This window comes from Bos mutus, chromosome 17 (genome assembly GCF_027580195.1).
Source record: "Bos mutus isolate GX-2022 chromosome 17, NWIPB_WYAK_1.1, whole genome shotgun sequence".
Taxonomy (NCBI): Eukaryota; Metazoa; Chordata; class Mammalia; order Artiodactyla; family Bovidae; genus Bos; species Bos mutus.
Window position 1 is genome coordinate 37,490,449 of NC_091633.1, and position 22,732 is coordinate 37,513,180.

Genomic DNA, 22,732 nt, shown 5'->3' on the forward strand with positions numbered 1-22,732 from the left:
GCCACCTGGGAAGCCCCAAAGCAGCTTTCAAACACTCCTGTTCTTGTTCACTCTGAGATCTGTAGGTCCAAGAAGAAATGCTGTTCCTGACCCTGAAGCTCCTTTTAGAAATGATCTCATTATACAAAGTGTATACAAAGTGAATATTTTTGTAAAGTCCAGGACTGAAAGAGCTGAGAAAATGTTTCAGAGTTCACACCATTCGCTTTTGTGTGGGGTGGGGCAACACAGTCCTGACGTTTTAGAATTTGGGTGCCTTGTATGTATCAATAATTGCATTGTTTCAATAGGTGGCAGTATGTCCTCTCCTTTAAAAGATTTTCTTTTTAAAAGGGCAGGTTCAGTGAAAAGCTGTCAGGAAAGGAAGAGGTGCTAATAATAATAAAAGCAAATAGAAAATGTTCCAACAACCCACATTGTTCATGGTCACAACTCAAGTCATTGATCAGGCTTTAATCCACCAGTAATAACTTCAGACCAAAAGTTGTATCATGACACTTTTTACTTAAAATTCTAGTGCTATTTAGTTCTATCCTCATCAGGAATGTATGAATAGCATATTGGAAAGGCTTTGTCAGATGACACTGAGCTCTTTCCCACCCACCATGTTCTGGCCATATCTGTCCTGCTCCACCATTCTGAGTGACCAGCTCCAAACTCTTCTCTCTTTTTAAGATTGATTTCTCCATCAACAGAAAAAAATGTTTTAATTCCATTTACAATGGCATTTCTCCAAAGGGACCATCCAAGGAACAGTTGATTTCAACTGAGTCAAAAAAGGAAGGGAGAGGCTTACTAAAAGCTTGGAATGACCCAGAGGGAGGGTATGGGGAGGGAGGAGGGAGGAGGGTTCAGGATGGGGAACACAGGTATACCTGTGGCGGATTCATTTCAATATTTGGCAAAACTAATACAATATTGTAAAGTCTAAAAATAAAATAAAATTAAAAAAAAAAAAAGCTTGGAATGTACACACTACCCTACATTCTAAGAATAAGAATATCCTTATCAGAGAAAGGCTGTTCTGTTTGTGGCATGAAGTGATGATGGCCACCATGGGGTGGAGTAGTTTGGTAAGGAGGGGTAACAGGCCCTTCTGGACTTGTGGTATGTGGGACCATGTTGAACTTGAGAAGTCACTCTTTGTGCTACAAATTGATTTAGCTCCCAAACTGGGCTTTTGAGAATTAGATTGTAGCCCCCAAAAGGAGATAACCTATATAAAATATATATATATATATAATATATATAATAAATATATATATAATTATATTTAAACAAATATATCCTGAAACTGCCTCATTTTTATAATAAAGTTAATCTTTGCCCTAAGCCTTCTTCTTAGTTAAAAAATAAACTTTTAAATGAAAAAAATAATCACACTTACTGTAGTAGATATAGGTGGTGCCTGCCCAGATGCCCTTAGATCCTTCTCATCAACTCTGTGTACCCATCCAACCTGTACCCTTTGGTGATGTAAGACCAAAGGATGGCACTTGGGCACTGGAGCAGCCTTACCTGTGTCTTAAAGCTCCACAGACATGTAAGTGGCTGCGAAAGTACAAAAACTCAGTCCCTTGCATTCCAGGCAGAACTAACAACTCAAAGGTGTAACTGTTGCTCTAGGGCGCCCTGCAGGATTTAGATGAATCTGGGGCTTCACCTGAACCCAGGCCTGAATTTCCCTTTCCCAGTCCTACTTTCCTCAATCCCTTCCAGGTTTTTCTCCCATTTCCTTAGTAAACCACTTGCACTGGAATCCTTGACTCAGGTTCTACTTCTAGGAAAACTTGATCAGAAATACTTATTGTTCTCTCTCTTTCTGTATTTCTCTCTCTATTCTCTCTTATCCTTTTTCCTTTTGTATGTTAAATTTGGATATGTTCTTGAATCAAAGATTATATAGAAAAAACAGATAACAAACTTTTCTCCTCCAAATCGACCATCTCTCAGCCTGATAGTAAGATGGTAACATGATCAGAGTTAGTTTAAAAAGACAGCTTTAAAGATGCTATTTTTTAAGATGTTATTTAAAGATGTTATTTTTAACTAAGGTACCACAACCTAGAATCTTCCTTGGTAGCAATTGGGAAAAACTTCACTCTCCTCCCTGTTTAAAATTGACTCCTCATCTGCCTCACACATGCCCTCTCCCTAGCCCCTTTCTCTGCTTGTATTTCTCTATAGCAGTTCTCCGTAGCACTTGACCATCTCATTCAAATGAGTGAAGGAAAACTAAAGAAAGTGAAAAAAATAAAATAATTTGTAACATTTGAGGAAGGCTTCTTAAAAAGAATATTTCATTATGAATGGGAAGGTAGAGAAAGAGATTCATAAGTGGGTGTATGATACTTTGAATTTTCTATTTTTGTAAGGGTAGAAAAGATAATCATATGGAAGAGTTTCAGTTGTATGACTGGAAATCATTGAGATGTTTTATCTACCAGCAAAAGAACTCTAGACAATAAAACCCCAGAAGTTTTCTTTAGAAAAATATTTTTGCTAAAATTTTAATGATAAGTGGAATTTATGTTTTCATTTTTATCTTCCAATTTTTGGATTTCGGAAGGCCAATTGCAAAAATAAAGAAGAGGTGTGGTTACATCTGATAAGAGGATGGGGAAATTTGCAGAAAATGCATGATACCCAAAAGTCAAGGAAAAGCTATAAGGGGAAAAAAAATTAGTGTATTACTTGCATAAAAACAAGAAAGCAACCTGTGCATTGGGGATTAAAACCCGATGGCACAGGAAAGTCAAACACTGGCTCTGTATCAACCTAGAGGGGTGGGATGGGGAGGGAGATGGGAGGGAGGTTCAAGAAGGTAATATATATATACCTACGGCTGATTCATGTTGAGGTTTGACAGAAAACAACAAAAGTCTGTAAAGCAATTAAAATAAATGAAAAAAAATTTTTTAAGGAAATGAGGAGATCAATAAAAAAATTACGAGAATGTTTCCTCAGGCTTGCTCACACTAAGAGCAAGTCTGACTGGATTTCGTTTAAATTTCCCTAAAATGAGCTCCCTCCCATGATAAAGGGGTTATCCTGTTTCCAGATGCCTTTTGAGAGTATTTTTAGAGATGCCTCAAAAAGATCTACATTAGCTCTTCTCTTTTTATTTTTTAACTCTTCTCTTTATTTATTTTTGACAATTTTGGTCTGCTTTGTGCTGCCTGAGAAAACTCAGAAGGCATCCGTTATGGCTGAAGTTGGGAGTCGGGGCAGAGCACCCCTTCGTGTAGGAAGGTGATCTCAAGAAAATGCTTCAGGAAAATAAAAAGTCATTTCCTAGAAATAAAATAAACAAACCAAAAAAACCCTAAGGGCAGAACTTCAATGCCAACCGTCACAGAACCCACCAGTAGTTTCCGCAAATATTTGAGTTCCTTCCATGTTCAAGGCATCATTCTAGATGCCAGATATATAGCAGTAAACAAAAAAGACCAAATCTCTGTAGAATTAAGCTTACATTCTACACATAAATTATTAAAATATGTATGTCTAGAGTGGAAGTACTACGGAGAAAAATAAAGCAGGGGTATGTATGGAGGGGGTTGCAATTTAAAATTCAGCCTGAGTCAAAGAAGACCTGGTGGAGAGATGACAACTGAACACGGTAATGAAGGAAGTGAGGCAATAGGACACATGGACATGTGGCAGGAGAACATCCCAGAGGAGTGCAAACAGGTGGGGTAAAAGTAGAAACAGCGACAAGGTTTATTTTCTTGGGCTCCATAATCACTGCAGATGGTGACTACAGCCATGAAATTCAAAGATCCTTGCTCCTTGGAAGAAAAGCTATGATGAACTTAGGCAATGTATTAAAAAGCAGAGACATCACTTTGCCAACAAACGTCCGTACAAAGCTATGGTTTTTCCAGTAGTCATGTACGGATGTGAGAGTTGGACCATAAAGAAGGCTGAGAGTCAAAGAATTGATACTTTCCAACTGTGGTGTTGGAGAAGATTCTTGAGAGTCCCTTGGACTGCAAGGAGATCCAACCAGTCAATCCTGATAGAAATCAACCCTGATTATTCATTGAAAGGGCTGATCCCAAAGCTGAACTCCAATACTTTGGCAACCTAATGTGAAGAGCCAACTCATTGGAAAAGACCCTGATGCTGGGAAAGATTGAGGGCAAGAGAAGGGACAACAGAGGATGAGATGGTTTGATGGCCTCACCAACTCAGTGAACTTGCATTTGAACAAACTCAGGGAGTAGCTTAGTGTCCAACTAAGTGTTCCTTAGTAGCTTAGTGTCCAACTTAGTGAAGGACAGGGAAGCCTAGCATGCTGCAGTCCCTGGGGTTGCAAAGGGTTGGACACAACTTAGCAATTGAACAACAACAGTATGTCCAGAATGGTAAGTATATGGGGGAAAATAAAGCAGGGGTGTTGAGGGGTTGCAATTTAAAACACAGCCACAGTCAGAGAAGACCTGGTAGAGGGAAGATGACAACTGAACCTGGTAATGAAGGAGACTATAGACCACATGGACATTTGTGGGAAAGCATTCCAAAGGAAGGGAAAAGTGCAAATGACTTAGGTAAGAATGTGGCTGGAGTGTTGAAAAACAATGACAGTGTGGCAGGAGTTGAGTAAGAAGAGTGAAAATTAGGTTAGAGAGAGGACGGGGAGATGGGACATGACCTTGTAGCCCCTGTTGTAGGGCTTTGGCTTTACATGAATGAGGTGTGAGCCTTTGGAAGGTTTTCAGCCGAAAGATGTCATATTCTGATTAGTTTTTAAAGGATCATTCAGGTTGCAAATAGATTTTGGTGAAAGGCAAGGACCAAAGCAGGATAACTATTTAAGAAGATACCATCATCTGGGTGAAATTTGTAGTGGCCTGGATAAAGTGGGAGCTGGATTCTAGAGATATTTTTTGAAAACAGTTGTCAATTATCACTGGCTTTGGTGATAGTTAAATTCAATGTGAAAGAGAAAAGTGTCAAGGGAAATTTCAATGCATAATCATGTATTTGTGTTTTGTTGTCATTTCAACAACTTAGTTGCTAAATTGTGTCAGGCTCTTTGCGACTCCAAGGATCATAGCCCGCTAGGCTCCTCTGTCCATGGGATTCTCCAGGCAATAATACTGGAGTGGGTTGCCATTTCCTTCTACAAGGGATCTTTGTGACCCAGGAATCAACCCCACATCTCCTGCATTGCAGGTGTATTCTTTACCACTGAGCCAGCTGGGTGTGTTTTGTTCAACTCCATTATGTAAACATCTATTTTCTACTGTGGGTTATCTAACATTTATAAGGCATTGTGCTAGTGAAATGCATTTTCTTGTGCCAAAGAGCTTATATTCTGGGAAGGGAAGCAGACAAATAAATCAATAAACTCGTGTATTGTTTGTATATGCCACAGTAAGTCTAACAACCAAAGTATGCTCAATTTCTGAAAATGGGGAGAGATTAACACTGTCACAGAGATAGAATAAGGTGAAGGAAATCCTTCTAGAGGAAGTGATGACTACATTGAATATTGATGGACCCTTGAGGGGTTTTCTGGGTGCTAAAGAGACAGTGGAAACATAATAGAGGAGAGGTCACTGCAAGTAAAAACACACAGAGGGATAAAACAAATGTGGTATGTCCAGGAAAATAGAAATAGATTAGATTGACTGGAATGTGAAGTTCAAAGTAGGAGCTGAGTGGAGCAGACAATAAAGGATTTTCTATCCCCTGCTCCTTGCATGGGCTATACAGAGAGTGGAGAAGGAAATGGCAACCCACTCTAGTATTCTTGCCTGGAGCGTCCCATGAACAGAGGAGCCTGGCAGGCTACAGTCCATGGGGTTGCAAGATTCGGACACAACTTAGCAACTAAACCACTACCACCATACAAGGGAGAGCCAGTGAAAAGTTTTAAGTATGGGAGAATTTGATCATACTTAGGTTTTCTAAAACATCAGTCTGGTGGCCATGCAGAGATAGATTGGAAAGAGGAGGAGACAAGAAGCTAGAAACCCAACAAAATTTATCACAGCCATTGCTGAGAACCTGAATTAAGACAATGGCAGAGGAAATAGAAATGAAGGATGGACTTAAAAGTTAGAAATAGCAAAGCCCAGTGGTGAATTGGATACAGTGTATGAGAGAGAAGGGGAGAGACTTGGAGGCTGGGAGATGCGTTCCCATCAATTAAGATTAGAGAACACTGCCATCATAGCATCATTTATAATAGCCAAGATATGGATGTAACCTAAGTGCCTATGAAACAGAAGCACAGATAAAGAAGATATAGTATACAGTGGAATACTACTCAGCCTATAAAGGATGGAATCTTTTTTTTTTTCCAGCAACCTGCATAAACTTTGAGAGTATTATGCTAAGTAATGTAAGTCTGACAGAGAAAGTCAAATACCATATGATTTCACTCAGACATGTTATAAACAGACAAAGAAGCAAACCAAAACCAAAATAAATGATCAAATCAAACCAACCAAAAACAGAAACATAGGTATAGAGGAAAGAGCAGTGGTACTGGAATGGAAAAGGCAGGAGGGGGAGGGTGAAATGGGTAATGGGGATCAAGTGTATGGTGACAGATGGAAACTAAATTTTGGGTGGTGAGCATACTACAGGTTATGCATAAGTCAAAATATATTACTGTACATATGAAATATAAAATGTTAGAAACCTGTGTTACCTCAATAAAAATAAATCAAAAAAGAAAATTTTTAAAAATAGAAATGATAAAGATCAGGGAGAGCTGGAAAACAAAGAAGGTCATGGAAGTTGGGGAAAGTGATGAGATCAATTTTGGCATGTGAGATAAAGGTGAAGAGCCTGGAGGATAAACATGAATGTCTCCCATAAGGACCTGGAAATCTGTAGAGAGGAATAGCCTTTATCTGTAGATTTAGGGGTCAAAGATATATACAGGGGTATCTAAAACAACAGGCTGCAATGAATATAATCAATCTGATTTTGGTGTCGACCATCTGGTGATCTCCATGTGTAGAGTCTTCTCTTGTGTTGTTGGAAGAGGGTGTTTGCTATGACCCGTGAGTTCTCTTGGCAGAACTCTATTAGCCTTTGCCCTCTTCATTCTGTACTCCAAGGCCAAATTTGCCTGTTACTCCACGTGTTTCTTGACTTCCTACTTTTTGCATTCCAGTCCCCTATGATGAAAAGGACATCTTTTTTGGGTGTTGGTTCTAGAAGGTCTTGTAAGTCTTCACAGAACTGTTCAACTTCAGCTTCTTTGGTGTTACTGGTGGGGCATAGACTTGAATTACTGTGATATTGAATGGTTTGCCTTGGAAATGAACAGAGATCATTCTGTCGTTTTTGAGATCGCATCCAAGTACTGCATTTCTGACTCTTTTGTTGACTATGATGGCTACTCCATTTCTTCTAAGGGATTCCTGCCCACAGTAGTAGATATAATGGTCATCTGAGTTAAATTCACCCATTCCTTGGACCATGAAGTCCTTATTGCCAAATTCAGACTGAAATTGAAGAAATTGGAGAAAACCACTAGACCATTCAGGTATGACCTAAATCAAATCCCTTATGACTATACAGTGGAAGTGAGAAATAGATTTAAGGGACTAGATCTGATAGACAGAGTGCCTGATGAACTATGAATGGAGGTTCATGACATTGTACAGGGGACAGGAATCAAGACCATCCCAAGAAAAAGAAATGCAAAAAAGCAAAATGGCTGTCTGAGGAGACCTTACAAATAGCTGTGAAAAGACAGGAAGTGAAAAGCAAAGGAGAAAAGGAAAGATATACCCATTTGAATGCAGAGTTCCAAAGAATAGCAAGGAGAGATAAGAAAGCCTTCCTCAGCAATCAATGCAAAGAAATAGAGGAAAACAATAAAATGGGAATGACTAGAGATCTCTTCAAGAAAATTAGAGATACCAAGGGAACATTTCATGCAAAGATGGGCTCAAAAAAGGACAGAAATTGTAGGGACCTAACAGAAGCAGCAGATATTAAGAAGAGGTGGCAAGAATACACAGAAGAATTGTACAAAAAAGATCTTCATGACCCAGATAATCACAATAGTGTGATCACTCACCTAGAGCCAGACATCCTGAAATGTGAAGTCAAGTGGGCCTTAGGAAGCATCACTATGAACAAAGCTAGTGGAGGTGATGGAATTCCAGTTGAGCTATTTCAAATCCTAAAAGATGATGCTGTGAAAGTGCTGCACTCAATATGCCAACAAATATGGAAAACTCAGCAGTGGCCACAGGACTGGAAAAGGTCAGTTTTCATTCCAGTTCCAAAGAAAGACAATGCCAAAGAATGATCAAACTACTGCACAATTACATCATCTCACATGCTAGTTAAGTAATGCTTAAAATTCTCCAAGCCAGGCTTCAACAATACGTGAACCGTGAACTTCCTGATGTTCAAGCTGGTTTTAGAAAAGGCAGAGGAACAAGAGATCAAATTGCCAACATCCGCTGGATCATGGAAAAAGCAAGAGAGTTCCAGAAAAACATCTATTTCTGCTTTATTGACTATGCCAAAGCCTTTGACTGTGTGGATCACAATAAACTGTGGAAAATTCTTCAAGAGATGGGAATACCAGACCACCTGACCTGCCTCTTGAGAAATTTGTATGCAGGTCAGGAAGCAACAGTTAGAACTGGACATGGAACAACAGACTGGTTCCAAATAGGAAAAGGAGTACGTCAAGGCTGTATATTGTCACCCTGCTTATTTAACTTATATGCAGAGTACATCATGAGAAACGCTGGGCTAGAGGAAGCACAAGCTGGAATCAAGATTGCTGGGAGAAATATCAATAACCTCAGATATGCAGATGACACCACCCTTATGGCAGAAAGTGAAGAAGAACTAAAGAGCCTCTTGATGAAAGTGAAAGAAGAGAGTGAAGAAGTTGGCTTAAAGCTCAACATTCAGAAAACTAGGATCATGGCATCTGGTCCCATCACTTCATGGCAGATGGATGGGGAAACAGTGGAAACAGTGTCAGACTTTATTTTTCTGGGCTCCAAAATCACTGCAGATGGTGATTGCAGCCATGAAATTAAAAGACGCTTACTCCTTGGAAGGCAAGTTATGAACAACCTAGACAGCATATTAAAAAGCAGAGACATTACTTTGCCAACAAAGGTCCGTCTAGCCAAGGCTATTGTTTTTCCAGTCATCATGTATGGATATGAGAGTTGGACTATAAAGAAAGCTGAGCACCAAAGAATTGATGCTTTTGAACTGTGATGTTGGAGAAGACTCTTGAGAGTCCCTTGGACTGCAAGGAGATCCAACCAGTCCATTCTAAAGGAGATCAGTCCTGGGTATTTATTGGAAGGACTCATGTTGAGGCTGAAACTCCAATACTTTGGCCACCTGATCTGAAGAGCTGACTCATTTGAAAAGACTCTGATACTGGGAGGGATTGGGGTCAGGATGAAAAGGGGACGACAGAGGATGAGATGGTTGGATGTCCATCAACTCGATGGACATGGGTTTGGGTGGACTCTGGGAGTTGGTGATGGACAGAGGCCTGGTGTGCTGCGGTTTATGGGGTTGCAAAGAGTCAGACATGACTGAGTGACTGAACTGAACTAAAAACGGTAGGAACTTATTTGACTGTTGAAGGAAAAGATTTATAGTGAAAAGGTGCCCAGGGATAGAATCCTCACGAACATCATCTTCCAAGCAGAGCCACAGGAAAGCAATCCAACAACTGACACTGAGAATATGGTCAGAGAGGCAAACAAGCAGGAGGGTGACGAGCAGCCTCCACAGTCAAAGAGGGAAAGGAGAAAGTAATCAAAGGAAGTAAAGCCCACAATGAGATCAGATAAAATAAGGATTTAGACACATCTGTGAGCTGGGTAATTTGGAGGTCATTGTTGAGCAGAGAAAGGACAGTTTTAATGATACACTGGTAATGTGTGGTTTGGGTAGAAATCAGATGATACTGGTTTGAAATGGATAGGAGATGAGATTTCTAGACACATGTGTAGACTACTCTTTGAGTGAGCTTGACTTTACATGAATACCCAAACCTCCCTTTTCCACATGAGGTGAGGCCATGCCCACAGAGTAGATGGAGGTAGACGCTGAAAGCAGGTGAATGTTTCGAGCTGAAAGTGAAGTGGAGAAGTGACTTCAGTAAGCCAAATAGGGGAGTTTATGAGGGTCTCCAAAGGTAAGGGGCCAGAGCCACTGTCTGAAGCTGGATTAGGGAAGCAAGACAGACATCTAGGTAGGGAGTTTGTAGGCAGGTCCTTGAGAAGAATGAGATCGTGTGTGCTGCTAGGTCTGAAGTTCAAGGGTTTGACAGGGACCCAGGTTCAGTGGGAAAAGAGGGGAACAAATAAACTGAGAGAATCAATAGGGTGAAGGCCTGGCTATCATGTTAAGTCTCAGGACACATTAGTAGAAGAAGGGCAGTTTGAAAGCAAAGAGACTAGTAGGTGATGGAGTTTTATATATAAAGATTTCAGACAGAGACTGGTTCCAAGTGCTATATAGTCTGGTACCTGGCCATGGGAATGATCTGATGATAGAGTAAAAGATGCCCGTGTTTGAAACTGAGGTACTCAAGTTTCTGGGAAGCTATAGTGTTGGTGGAATCCTCCTTATGGTCACTGAAGTCACCCCGGGTGATGGAATAAATTTGATTCAGGAACAGAACATGCCTGAGTCCTCGGTGAACATGGAGGAGTGTTCAGGAGTTGACAATCATCAATAAAAAGTAAGGGGACAGTAAAGCTAGATGGGACAAACTTCAAAGGAGAAATGTGTTTTGTGCAAGAATATGCGTGCAATAGGCGTTAGGAAGGATATCTTCAATTGCTCTTGGAGAGCTGCACAGGAAGTGGTGTCCCTGAAGTAGGGACAGGAAGTAGAAAGTCCTATTTCAGTGAAAGTATGTAAGGAGAAAAGATTGTCTTTATTACATACGTGTAAAAACGTCATGCTCTCAGAAACTAAGGATCATCTTTTATTTTCTACTGAAACTTAAATTACAGGTTTCCAGGGAATCACAAAAGACAGTTGTACTGACTGGGTAGTATTTAATATGACCAGGTCTTAAATAAGAAGCCATGAACATAAACATTTAAAACCAAATATATAATAAATAATCATTAAATTATAAAGTACATAATTCATATTAAAGCTAAATTTTCAGATGCAAATGTAATAATACAACAGAGCAATAATATAGAATAATAATGCTATAATTTTATGTGTCCAAAGAAGACACTTTCAGCTAAAATAGTAAAAGTCATGATTAATTTTCCCTGAACCCCCATGACCTAGAGAAACCTTTCTTTTTTCTTCCTGCCTTCTTTCTTTCTCCCTTCTTTTTTCCTTCTTTCCCGGTTTTTTTTTTTTTTGAAACATATCCCTTGTTCCTACAGCAAGTGTTGCTAAAAACGCTGTTGAAATAATGTTGAACAAATGATCGGTTCAGTAGAAAGTTTTACTCAGAGTTGTGGTCAGATGTTCCTGTGAGAGTATCCAGAACTTTAGAGACTCATAGACATATAAAGCTCAAAAAAGATAGAATATTCCTTAGAGACTAAGTCCAACACCCTCATTGTACAGATAAAGAGATGGGAACCAAAACAATTTAAGCAAGTGACCATAACTTCATATTCAGTGAGATTTCAGGTCTCCTGTACCACCATCCATAGGTGAACAGCAATTGTGACAGGTCAGCCCCAGATCCTTTTGGAGGGCTGGTCTTGGACACAGAGTAGTGAAGATGGAGCAGTTTGAGTCTCACTTCTTCATCTTGTATATTCTGATGCACTGCTTTCCTTGGGATGTTGCCAGGATCTTTACCTGAATCTTTAAACTCAGTTTAAAACTCGCCCCATTAAATTATTTTTGCTTTTAAGGTAGAATTTCTGGTCAAAAGGATTGAAGCAGAGATTTTTAACAGTAAACACACCAAAATAAATACATTGTTTTAAATATAAAATCACAGTGTCAAAGAAACCAACAACTATAAAGCCAGAAATTAGAAATAAGGACTCCATCTTTCCCAAGTCAAATTCATGCTAACACTTTCCACTGTTTCCCAACAACCTGGCCTGATGCTGAGGCAGGCTTTACATGCGTATTATGATCACAATGCATATGATTTCTTTGTAATAACATTTTAAAAATGTAAAACAGAACACCCTGTTTCTGATGATCACACATCTCTTTGAGAGTTGATGAAATACGGATTCCTAACATACATTTTAGAACCATAAATTATCTATACTTGTCCAAAAAATATTTTTAAGTAGATCATTTTCTTCTTAAGAGTGTAAAGCATTTTCCATACAATGTCCTCTTGCACACTCACAGCTACTTTAACAATAAGAGATTTTCAAATAGCTTATAACATTCTAGTGAAAATTTTTCTAGCGTTTTTAACTTTATATTTAAATAAACTGTTGGACTTGATATGAAATGGCAGTTAGAGCAGGTTGCTTGTTTTCACTACCCATGACTGATAGTAAAGATTGGAATGCTTATGCAAAAGTCTGTTTTCTACTAGGAGTCCTGGACTCCTGATTTGTCTTCTGATCTCAACTTTGTATAGGTGACTGAATTTGCCTTATGCAGAGCATACAAACACAAAATGTCTGTCTGTTTAAAAAGCAGAAAGAAAGGAAGAAGGAAACAAACATTTGGTATTATAAGCTCACTCCCATATAGTCTTTATAACAATTTAAGAAGTGAGCTACAAGATTTTTTAAAATTCTGTTTAGTTCCAGAAGACCATCTAACGTATGTCCGATTTTAATTGCCATTTCCAAAGGCTTAGAATGTTAACTTATAAAGGGACTTGAGTTGGGGAAGGTACTATTATACTCATTTAGAGGGAAAAAGTCCAGAAGAGTCTATCCCGTAAATACATTCATATGTATAGTATTAAAATATTTTTGACAGATTCCAATGAAGAAGTCAAAACTTTGGGAGCCATCGGGTAAAGCTATCCCCCAAGTACATAAATAAATCATATATTTATATGTTAGACATTCTGAGATTTAAAAAAAAAAAAAACCTCTTCAGATATCTATTTTAAACAGTCAGATATCGATTTTAAACACTTAAAAGTACAAAGGCTTCAACTTTTATTTTCACCCTATGCTTCTGTATTTTTCAGATTGAGTTAAGGTATTACACCTTTTAAGTTCTGATCATCAGAAACCTCATTATTTTTGCAATCAAGATCAAGGTTAATATAAGATCAACAAATTCCCAAACTGAATTTTTGGTTAAAATTTTTAAGCTTCTCCAAGAAGTGTCATAGGTGAGCAGTAAGATAAAGTAAAAACTTTAGAAGCCATAGAAATCTATAACATAAGAAATCAGACTCAAATTGAGTAGAAAATTTTTTCAAGTTGACTAAACAGAGCATGTAGATCAAACCGAAGTACTGCATAGTGATTTTGGAGAAATAATCCTGACCTTGAACACACATCTGAGTGTTCCCCCCATCACTTATACATTGTACTTGTCCACTTGGAATACCAAGAAGTGAGTTTCATGGCTGTGTTAAAGTATGCAATATAGTGTCTGGCTTCAAGTGAGATCTTCAGGAACCTTCATATCCCATGTGTTCTAGGACAGATGCTGATGAATCATCTGTGAAAATAGAATATCATGAGTAACCTCAACTTAAGACGCCATCTGGGTAAGGATGAAATAGAAAATCAAATGTAATTTGTTATATACCTTTTGGATGAGTGATTTCAGTCTTTCTAGGTATTCCTTGGGTGGTTTTTTCTCATAAGAATCACAAGAAGGACATGTCTAGAAATCAATGAAAGAATAATAATTTTCTCTAAAACGTTTTTCCTATATAAATAAAATGTTCATTCAAATTTTATGTTTTCCAATTAGAGATACAAATCATGTTCACTGAAAAAAATTTGAGAAATGCATGAAATAGTTCAGAAAATAACAGTGAGAAAAATCACTTGACATCCTAATCTCAGAGATAATAACTGCAATATTTTGATATGTGTCCTCCCGGTAATTTTTTTCTTCACATTTATGTTTACACTGGTTATTAATTTGCCTTTTTTACACTTAACATATCACAAGCATTTTCTACATATTAAATATTCTTCAAAAATATACCCCATAATGGTTGCTTTGTATTCATACATAAATTGAAGTGTTACTATTTTTGGACACATAAATTACTCCTAACTTTTCACTATTGTATACAGTGCTGCAGTGAACATCTCTGAGTAATTTTTCATATACTTTATTTTATTTAATAAACTACTAAAAGTAGAATTAATAAATTAAGTTAAAAGGATAAAATATTTTAAGGCTTTTAAAGTACATTATTAAACTATTTTATCTCTATTCATATAGAATATTCTTACCATTATTGGGCATTGTTAAAATTTTTTAATTGGAAAAAAATAGGATTTCTTTTCTTAACTTGCATTTATTTGTTCATGAGGAGATTAAACAATCCTTTATATGTGTATTGCCCACTTATATTTCTTTTTAAAAAACATCTTTTTTATGTTTTTTATCCTATTCCTTTTGGAATACCAGACACCAGACCATTGCTTGCCATTGAGCATCTCTAATGCCAGTTTGATGTTGTGGTATGAGATATTTGAAAGATAAGAGATTTAAGTTCTAATTCTCATTCTGGCCCTTAGTATGTGTGGGGCTTGGGACAAGTCACTTAACGTCCTTGGTCTCGCTTTCCCATCATTCAGATGAAGGTGCTTCACTGGGTAGCTCTAAGTTCAGTGCCAGTACTACCGTTTTGTTTCTTTGATATTTGTTTCAGAGACAGGCTCAGTGCTTGTCTTCCTGAGAAAAGTTTTGGAGAGATACTTTTCACATTCTAACCTTGCCAAGCAATCAAAGGAAATAAAAATCATTTTGATATTGTAATTAAGAGTTCATTTGCTCACACGTGCAATCCCCTAGAAGAGGGAGAGAAAAAAAATTCTAGTAATTTATCTTGTGTGTTCATCCACTGGTTTTGATTAGTGCTTGAATTACTCATGAGATTATCAGCATTGCTCATGAGTTGGCATATGAGGAAATATACAAAAGGATCTCAGGACCCCAAAAAGTAGGGAATATTGAAATTCCCTAACCAAATAATGGGGTCTATCACTTTAAATGTAGCACTGACTCTGCAATTATATAGGATGGTAATATTCTTTAAAAGAGGAAGGCAGAGATTGAGATTTATCCTGGTGTCTTGAAGGCTCTCTCTTTTCTTGTAGGAAAGCTAGGGTCTAGCTCTTATTAATAAAATTGCAAGTTATATGTGATCATATAATGAGAGGAGAATATATTTTAATTCTTAAGTCACAATTGGATCCTCTGCCTAATGACTTCCTCACCTCAGAAAGCTATATTAACTTATTTCAGCTACCAGAGACCATGAGCAAGTTCTAATTGGCTGTTAGTACTTTCAGGTCTGTGGACTAAAAAGAGGTGATTTCACTTCTCAAAACACTCTATATGATAAGGTGTAACATGTAACTGGAAGGAAGGCACTGGAGGCTCTGGCTGCGTGTGTGCGTGTGTGTGTGTGTGTGTGTGTGTGTGTGTGTGTGAAATTGTGTAAAGTAATAGATATAGTTAATAAGTACAAATAAGATAGATGACAAACGACATCTTACTACTTCATGTTTCTGTCTTCTCCCTGCATTTGTGGCAGGTAGTTTCCTCTTCAGCTGTTTAGTTAATATGTTGATTATCTTTTCGTTGTCTCCATTATTTGCTGACTTTAGTTGAACCTTCTGAAAACATGAAAAAGCTGACCGCTCACAGTGTCTCTGAAAGAGAAATTATTTGTGTGCAGGTTAATGAAAGTAATTCAGAAAGTAAAAATTACCTTCCCAATCCTTTTTTCCTGCAGTGCCTTGGATCACATTCATTTCAGCAGACAAATGAGGAATGATTCTTGTCCTACTTAATCTATGGGCTGAAGAGGAGACTCTTATCATGTGAAATTCCCCCATGTTAGGGGCGAGAGGACGCTTCCCTGTCTCACAGACAAGAAGATGGAGCCTCACTTTGCCACAGTTCTATCTTCCTAATGTCATTTTGAGGTTTGAGTATTGGGCAGAACTCTTGGTGTTTCTGGGAGGGTTAGTTTGGTTGTAGAACACACTTTAAAAATTGTGACACTCTAAGAGTTACATTATGGCTTGTGGCAGCTTTGGGTGAATTATGCTATGGTGTGTTAGTCATTCAGTCATGTCTGACTCTTTGTGACCCCATGGACTGTAGCCCACCAGGCTCCTCTGTCCGTGGAATTCTCCAGGCAAGAATACTGGAGTGGTTGCCATTTCCTTCTCTAGGGGATCTTCCCAACTCAGGAATCAAACCTGGGTCTCCTGCATTACAGACAAATTCTTTACCATCTGAGCCACCAGGGAAGCCCCTATGCTATGGTAGTCTGATTAAAAATTGTTTCATTTGTCTGTCTTCAATGTACATAGGAGTTTCTAATAGTGACATATATGTCTTGAACAACACCTTTCCTGTACAATGCCTGGCATAGTGAATGCTAGTGAATGCTCAACAAATATTTGCAGAGTGGACAAATTAATTAAGTGAGTTTAAAACCCCTCCTTTGGGGAAATGAAGTGGGTGCCTACCTCAGATGGTACATTCCACATCTAAGATAGAGTCCACCTGCCGTAGACCATGTGTGACTTTTCTAAAATCCCATTCACACTTTCAAGTCAGTCACGGTGGGATCTGCCTGAATCAAGTGGTTGAGAAATAGAATTTGAGATGTGCCCTCTCCACCCCCACACCCACAAGGGAGGGAAGACTGTCCCTTATAAAGTAAGAATAATGTCTCAGACCATGGGGAATTGGGCAGATCATGGATCAAAAAGTTGATTCTTGGTTTAGTCAAATAACCAGTGGCTAGTGAATAAATCAGAATCTTAGAAATTGAACTGAAAGTGAAGTGGAATTTACTGGAAGAACACAATGTATACTGACTTGGTGGAATCATTTTCACACTGATCTGAGAACTTGTATTCAGGTTAATTTTTTCTTTCAGCAAATGTCTGTATATGATGCTGGTCTCCCCCACCCCCAACAAAGTTGCTATATCTTCATTTCACCAATGTGCATGAAGCTACTGCCATGTATCCAGAAGCTGCAACTTCTCTCAGTTCCTACAAGGCCCATCATATATACAACAATATTACCTGAATCTTCCCATGGACAATCAGCTGAAAATAGCATCTGGCCTGCTTTGCATTTTCCAGCCTGTATGCTTACCCAATATGAATGTTGGTTAATATCATGCACCTTTAAGACACAACCCCGTCAGATTTGCTTTGCATACGTAGCCACAAGCCGAAAACCAGCTTATCTGGTTTCCTTATATCAGAGCTGCTTGCCTGTCATAAGGGTGAAATAATGTCCTTTACATATGTTTGCCAAAATGCTTATTTAATAGAAACTATTTATAAATGTTAATTATAGCACTTTTTTTTCCTTGAAAACCACATGTTCATGTTTGTTGAAGTTTTTTCTTTTCTCTTCTTTTTGACCACAACCGGCTTAACTTACTGGAAAAAAATAATATTCATATTTAAAGAGGTAAATTTTCCAGCTGAAACTGAAAACACTAACTGCTTCATCCGTGATGATCTGAGAAACCAGCATTTCTCACAGAGGCCCATTTTGCTGAGTTAACATTAACATGTGTATGTTGAAAGAAAATTAGGTTCCAAAGAAGTGTAGGGGCCTACGAAATGAACTCCCTCAAGACAGTATTGCCAAGAGTGGTCAAGACAAGTGAGCAAAGATTTTGCACCTGAGAAAGCCTTTCTGAATGCCTCTGAATGGCATCTGGACGCCGATGCTCCTACTGATGCAGCTGTGCTCTCTCTACCGCGCTTCCTTGCTCACCTGTGTCAGTACACAGTGGAATTTTGCTTTGTGCTTTCTGCAAGCAGCACAGCTGTCCCTGGCAATCTGTGGTCCAGGACAAACAGCTGCTGGATTCGGCTTCAGATGCACACCAAAGGCAGCCTCAAACAGGAAAAGAAGCAGAGAAGCTGCCCTGCTAACTGCTTTAAGGATGCATTGAGGCAGGGAGTAGAGAGGTTAATCTTGATTCAAGCTGCTGCAGGTGCCCTGTCAATCAGGATGACCCTGAGTTCATGTGCAGCACCACCATCTGGGAGCAGAGCCACTGCTTTCCTTTGCTGTGCCTTGCAGACTCAGAGGGCAAGGCTTTGCTTCCCTCATCCTTTAACACCTGGAAGCATTAGTTTTGCAGAATAGAGGAAGCAGTAAGGAAATGAAAAGCGAGAGTAACCACTCTTTAGCCAGAGAACAGTCAAGTGCTGCTTTTGCAAGTAGGTGCACTTGGCTTTGCTGATTGCAATTGAGTATTTGAAAATACTTGCCTCCTTACAGTTTCCTTTTGACCTGTGTAGTTTTTTTCCAAAGAAAGCCCTGGCCATTCACACTAGGAAGTTTTGCCAATGGGGTAAAATTACCTTTGTCCCGCTTACAAGCTAGGTTTCTATCAGGGTTTTTCAGTAGTAGCACTGTTGACATTTAGGGATGGATAATTCTTTGTTGTTAGGGCTGTCCTGTGCATTCTAGAATGTTTAGTAGCATCCCTGGCCTCTACCTACTAGATGCCAATAGAAACCTCCACACACACAACTGTGGCAACCAGAAAGTTTTCCAGATAATGCCAAATGTTCTCAGAGGGCAAAGTCACCACCAGATGAGCACCACTGGTTATATAATTAGAAAGAGAAAGAAAGATACCTGGTGAGGCCTTAGCAACCTTAGATAATCACTGTCAACATTTATATGCAACATTTTAATGAATTTATTTTCATTGAACTTTTTAATCTTTTAAAATCTCATATAGACTCTGCTTTGATGCAAGTCCTAAAAAACTTGATATAATGCTACTATGACCTTGATCTATTTTCTTCTCTCCTGGGTTTGCCTGCCAGCATGGCTTAAAAATCTTAGTTATACCATTATTCACTTGTATCATAGTAGCATTGCTTGATCTGATTATTAGATAGATACAATGTCACTGAGACAAAATCCTGTCATTATGATATAAGATAAAAAACATCTGCTTTAACAAAGCATATAAAGAGAGTACCCACTGGATCAACTCAAGTTAGAAAATGGGATATCTTTATTTTGCAAGTCACAGACTGCAGCTAAGCAACTCCAGAAAGGACTCTAACCACAGCAGTTAGACAAAGGACATGAGATGCTGCAAAATACGTGTTTGGATAACTAGGACATTAACAAACAGTCTTTTTGAAGAAGTCTTTCCAATAAGCTGAATGTGCTACTTTCATTTTAGATGCTCCTTATTAGAAAAGGACTTAGTAAATGAGAGTGGTTAGGTTCAGAGACAGAGAGTGAATTTTAGAGAAAAGCAATAGTTGTGACTCATTCACTTTCTAAACTTTTACACAGTCATTTACGATAATTGTTTTCTTTGCAATGTATCTTCATAAGTCTCCCCTTTGTAGTGTCCTAATTACTGGTAGTACTTTTATAGTTATTCTAATTTATGCAGTTAAAGCTCTGTGACAGTGAAACTGTGTCCCCCAAATGCGTTTATATCCTCAGGATACCAAACATTAAGACTAGATAGAAGTTACCAAGGGAAAGATCAGCACACAGTACTCTTGGACTACATGCTACGCCTCTTCTTCCTGGGACCTCATGGATTTAAATGGCTTAAGAGAACGGGATGAGTTGTTGAAAATTGTCCTTTCAAAAGACCTCACCAAAGGCCGAAGACAAGACCCATTCAGGCCAAGGTATATGGGAATTTCATTCTAAAGAATAGCCTTGATTTCCACACCAGTGTTCCTCCATGCTGTTCTGTAATCTACTCTTTCTTTCTTTCCTTCCTTCTCTTTTTATTCCTTCTTTCTCTCTCTCCCTTTTACCCTTCCTTCCTTTCTCCCTTTCTTTCTTTCTTTCTCCCTTCCTTTCTAATTATCAAAAACTGAATCCTGCTTCTATGATTTGTGTCTATGTTTCATAGATTTACAAAGAAGGCTCAAGAACTTTTATGCACAGACTCTCAAAATGTAATTACTTGGTCATTGTTCAGAAAATGATCATAGTATATAGATTTATTTTCTAGTTTTGTTTTTCTGTCTCAACAGTACTACTTGGGAATACTCTTAGACATACTTGAAGATAAAAATATATCATATAAGGTATGTAGTGTTTTATAGGTTGGCTTGTTAGTAAATCAAAGAATATTTGGGCAAATTAGAAATAACTATATAGTAAATGTATTTATTAAATAACTAATTATTAAACCACAAAATTCATTGATATTAAGTCTATTGCTAAATAATCATGTTAATGGCTTCCTTAATTGGATTTAAAAACTTTTATCAAATGCATTTTCACAAACAAATTCAACTGGTCTTACCTTTACATCTTCTGGAGCTGGCAGAAATTCAGGATCCTAGAGCAAAAGAAAATTAGTTCTGAGTTATTTTTATAAGTCAAAAAGCTCCTTTTATAGTAACTGAAGAATATTATTTGAATTTTGTTGTGCCCACTATGGCCTTACCAAGTCATTCACATAGTTTTTCAGCTGATCAACAATGTCTATAAGTTGACGCAGTCTAATAAAGAGGCGATCTTGCCCTTGGAAGCTTGACTTATGGGCCACTGTCCCAGAGAAGATGACCATCAGGCAAATGACTATTCTCTCCATGTTGCCAGGAGTGGATCTCATAAGTGCCAGTAGAGCAAGACCTTGGTCTCAGTTTTCAGTTTGTGAACAGGTTGTCAGAAAAGCTACCTATTTATTCATCCTTCAGGGAGAGGTAAAGCCCTCCCATTGCAGCCTGGAAATCTTTGTAAAATGGATGAATGTGAGTAACTCTTTTTTCTTTTCCACTGGCTAGGTATACGTGTGCATGCGCTAATGCGTGGGGGCAGGGATTGATGGAGTTAACAAAATGTGCCCAATCTGCATCTTAGACAGGAAAAAGAGAGACACGGGTGAATTCCAATTTTCAGCATGAATCAAGAAGTATGCACAGTAAATAGTCAGTACTACAAGATTTCAAAGAAGTAAACAAAACACTTTGATCTCTCTCTCTGCCTCCCCTAGCATCTTACCTGTTTTCTCTGACAGTCATAAGGGCACTTCAATAATGAGTAAAGTGGCAACATGTGCTTTCTTGCAGGACTTTTTCTTATGGTAATAACTAGGCTTTTTGACTGAGATCATCCAATAATCCATCATAAAGGTAGGAGGACAGCTACCTTTTAGGAAATTTTAAACATCAAGTGTATTTTCCAAATTAGCAAGAATATTTTAGTTTCTTAATCAGGTTAAATGGTTTAAAGTAGAAGTTGCTTCCAGCTCTGCTCCCAAGCATCTTTAAGTAACATTAATTTCAGCCTCTAACACTCTACTTAACCATCTGATTTATACATATTATTCCATCCCCAATCAAGACCTCATTCTACCTTCATTAAAAAATAATGCAACAATTAAGTGAATGAAAAAGCTAATACTCATTCCTCTCCAACCAAAATTTTATTTCAAACAGCAAAATCCAAAAATATCTGCGACTCTTTTTTTCTTTGAGTAGTGTTACTTATTTCTGTTAGGTATCATTTTCTCTGGGTATGAACAGTACATTTCTAACTATGATCAGGTAGAGATTAATGAAAGGCTTAAAGTCCACAAGTGGTTCTGTCATCCTCCTCTCTGCAGCTTCTCCTGTCCCTGCTACTTTTTACTCATTTGGGAAAGCTGAATATGATATTATAGAATCATGGAAGTAGTATTGTAGCACAGTCAATTGGGTCTTACAATAAAACTCTTGGCTGTGGATTTTTTTATCCATTTATTTGTTCATCTATTTCATCACATGCTTACAGCTATACTTTTTTCTAAAATGTTATGTGGCTAAGATAAATTGGAATTTGGACTTGCTTTGAAGGTTGTTTTTAATCTTTATACTATAGAATATCTATTCAAGAATATTCAGGTTTGGTCCTACAGAGTAATAAAAATCTTACCATGTGATCAAAAAGTCCTTCCTATAATCATTAAATTCTACAGGGTAGGGTTGATGTATTAACCCACGAACAGCATTTGGACTTGGGGTTGCCACTTTGCATCTCAACATTGCCTGCATCAGCTTTGTTCATGCTTTCTTTATCTGTTAAAGAGACATGAGTCTCCTTGAAGATACTAACCACAGTGGTTAAGAGCCCAATTTCTAAAGCAAAGTGCTTGAATTCAGATCCAGGCCCTAACAATGAGTTACATATTAATTGTTGTACGTATGACCCTGGATATATTATTGCAAAAGGAAGATAAGTATAGAATCTAAGTATAGGATTGTAATGAGGCTTAACTAGACATTTCAGGGGGAAAAGGGCCAAGTACATCACACAATAAAATCTCAGAAGATATGTGTGCTGATTATGGATGAGGGTAGAGAGGAAAATTTATAAAAGCCTAGAGAAGCTAAGCTGATCCATGGAAGGAAGAGCACAGGTAGATCAGCAAAAACGCATGGGTGTGGCTGTATTTGCCATAAAAAAGTTTTGAAGTTTTTAGTGCTGCTTAGAATCACTTGTCCCAACTCTGGAGTGCCTCGCCATCATGCTAGACCTCCTGGCCCTCCACAGTCCATCAGCCAGCATACCAGAATCTGCATGGTCCCACTCTAACATCAAGACCTAAGACCTTTCTGAGAGTCAGATC

At 38.2% G+C, this 22,732-nt stretch overlaps 1 protein-coding gene across 2 annotated transcripts; it reads right to left on the bottom strand.

Moving 5' to 3' along the window:
- Positions 1-7,016: 7,016 nt before the first annotated feature.
- Positions 7,017-20,737, bottom strand: IL21 (interleukin 21). 2 transcript variants are annotated; one of them, XM_005899734.1, is made up of 6 exons: positions 20,570-20,737; positions 20,426-20,461; positions 15,633-15,788; positions 13,699-13,776; positions 13,592-13,608; positions 7,017-7,044 (listed from the first exon to the last, which is right to left on the bottom strand). In XM_005899734.1, the coding sequence occupies exons 1-6, from the start codon at positions 20,735-20,737 to the stop codon at positions 7,017-7,019; spliced, it is 483 nt and encodes a 160-aa protein (XP_005899796.1). The 2 variants fall into 2 exon arrangements, with proteins under 2 accessions (XP_005899796.1, XP_005899797.1); XM_005899735.2 differs by lacking the exon at positions 7,017-7,044 and having other exon boundaries at positions 13,585-13,608.
- Between the last annotated feature and the right edge of the window lie 1,995 nt (positions 20,738-22,732).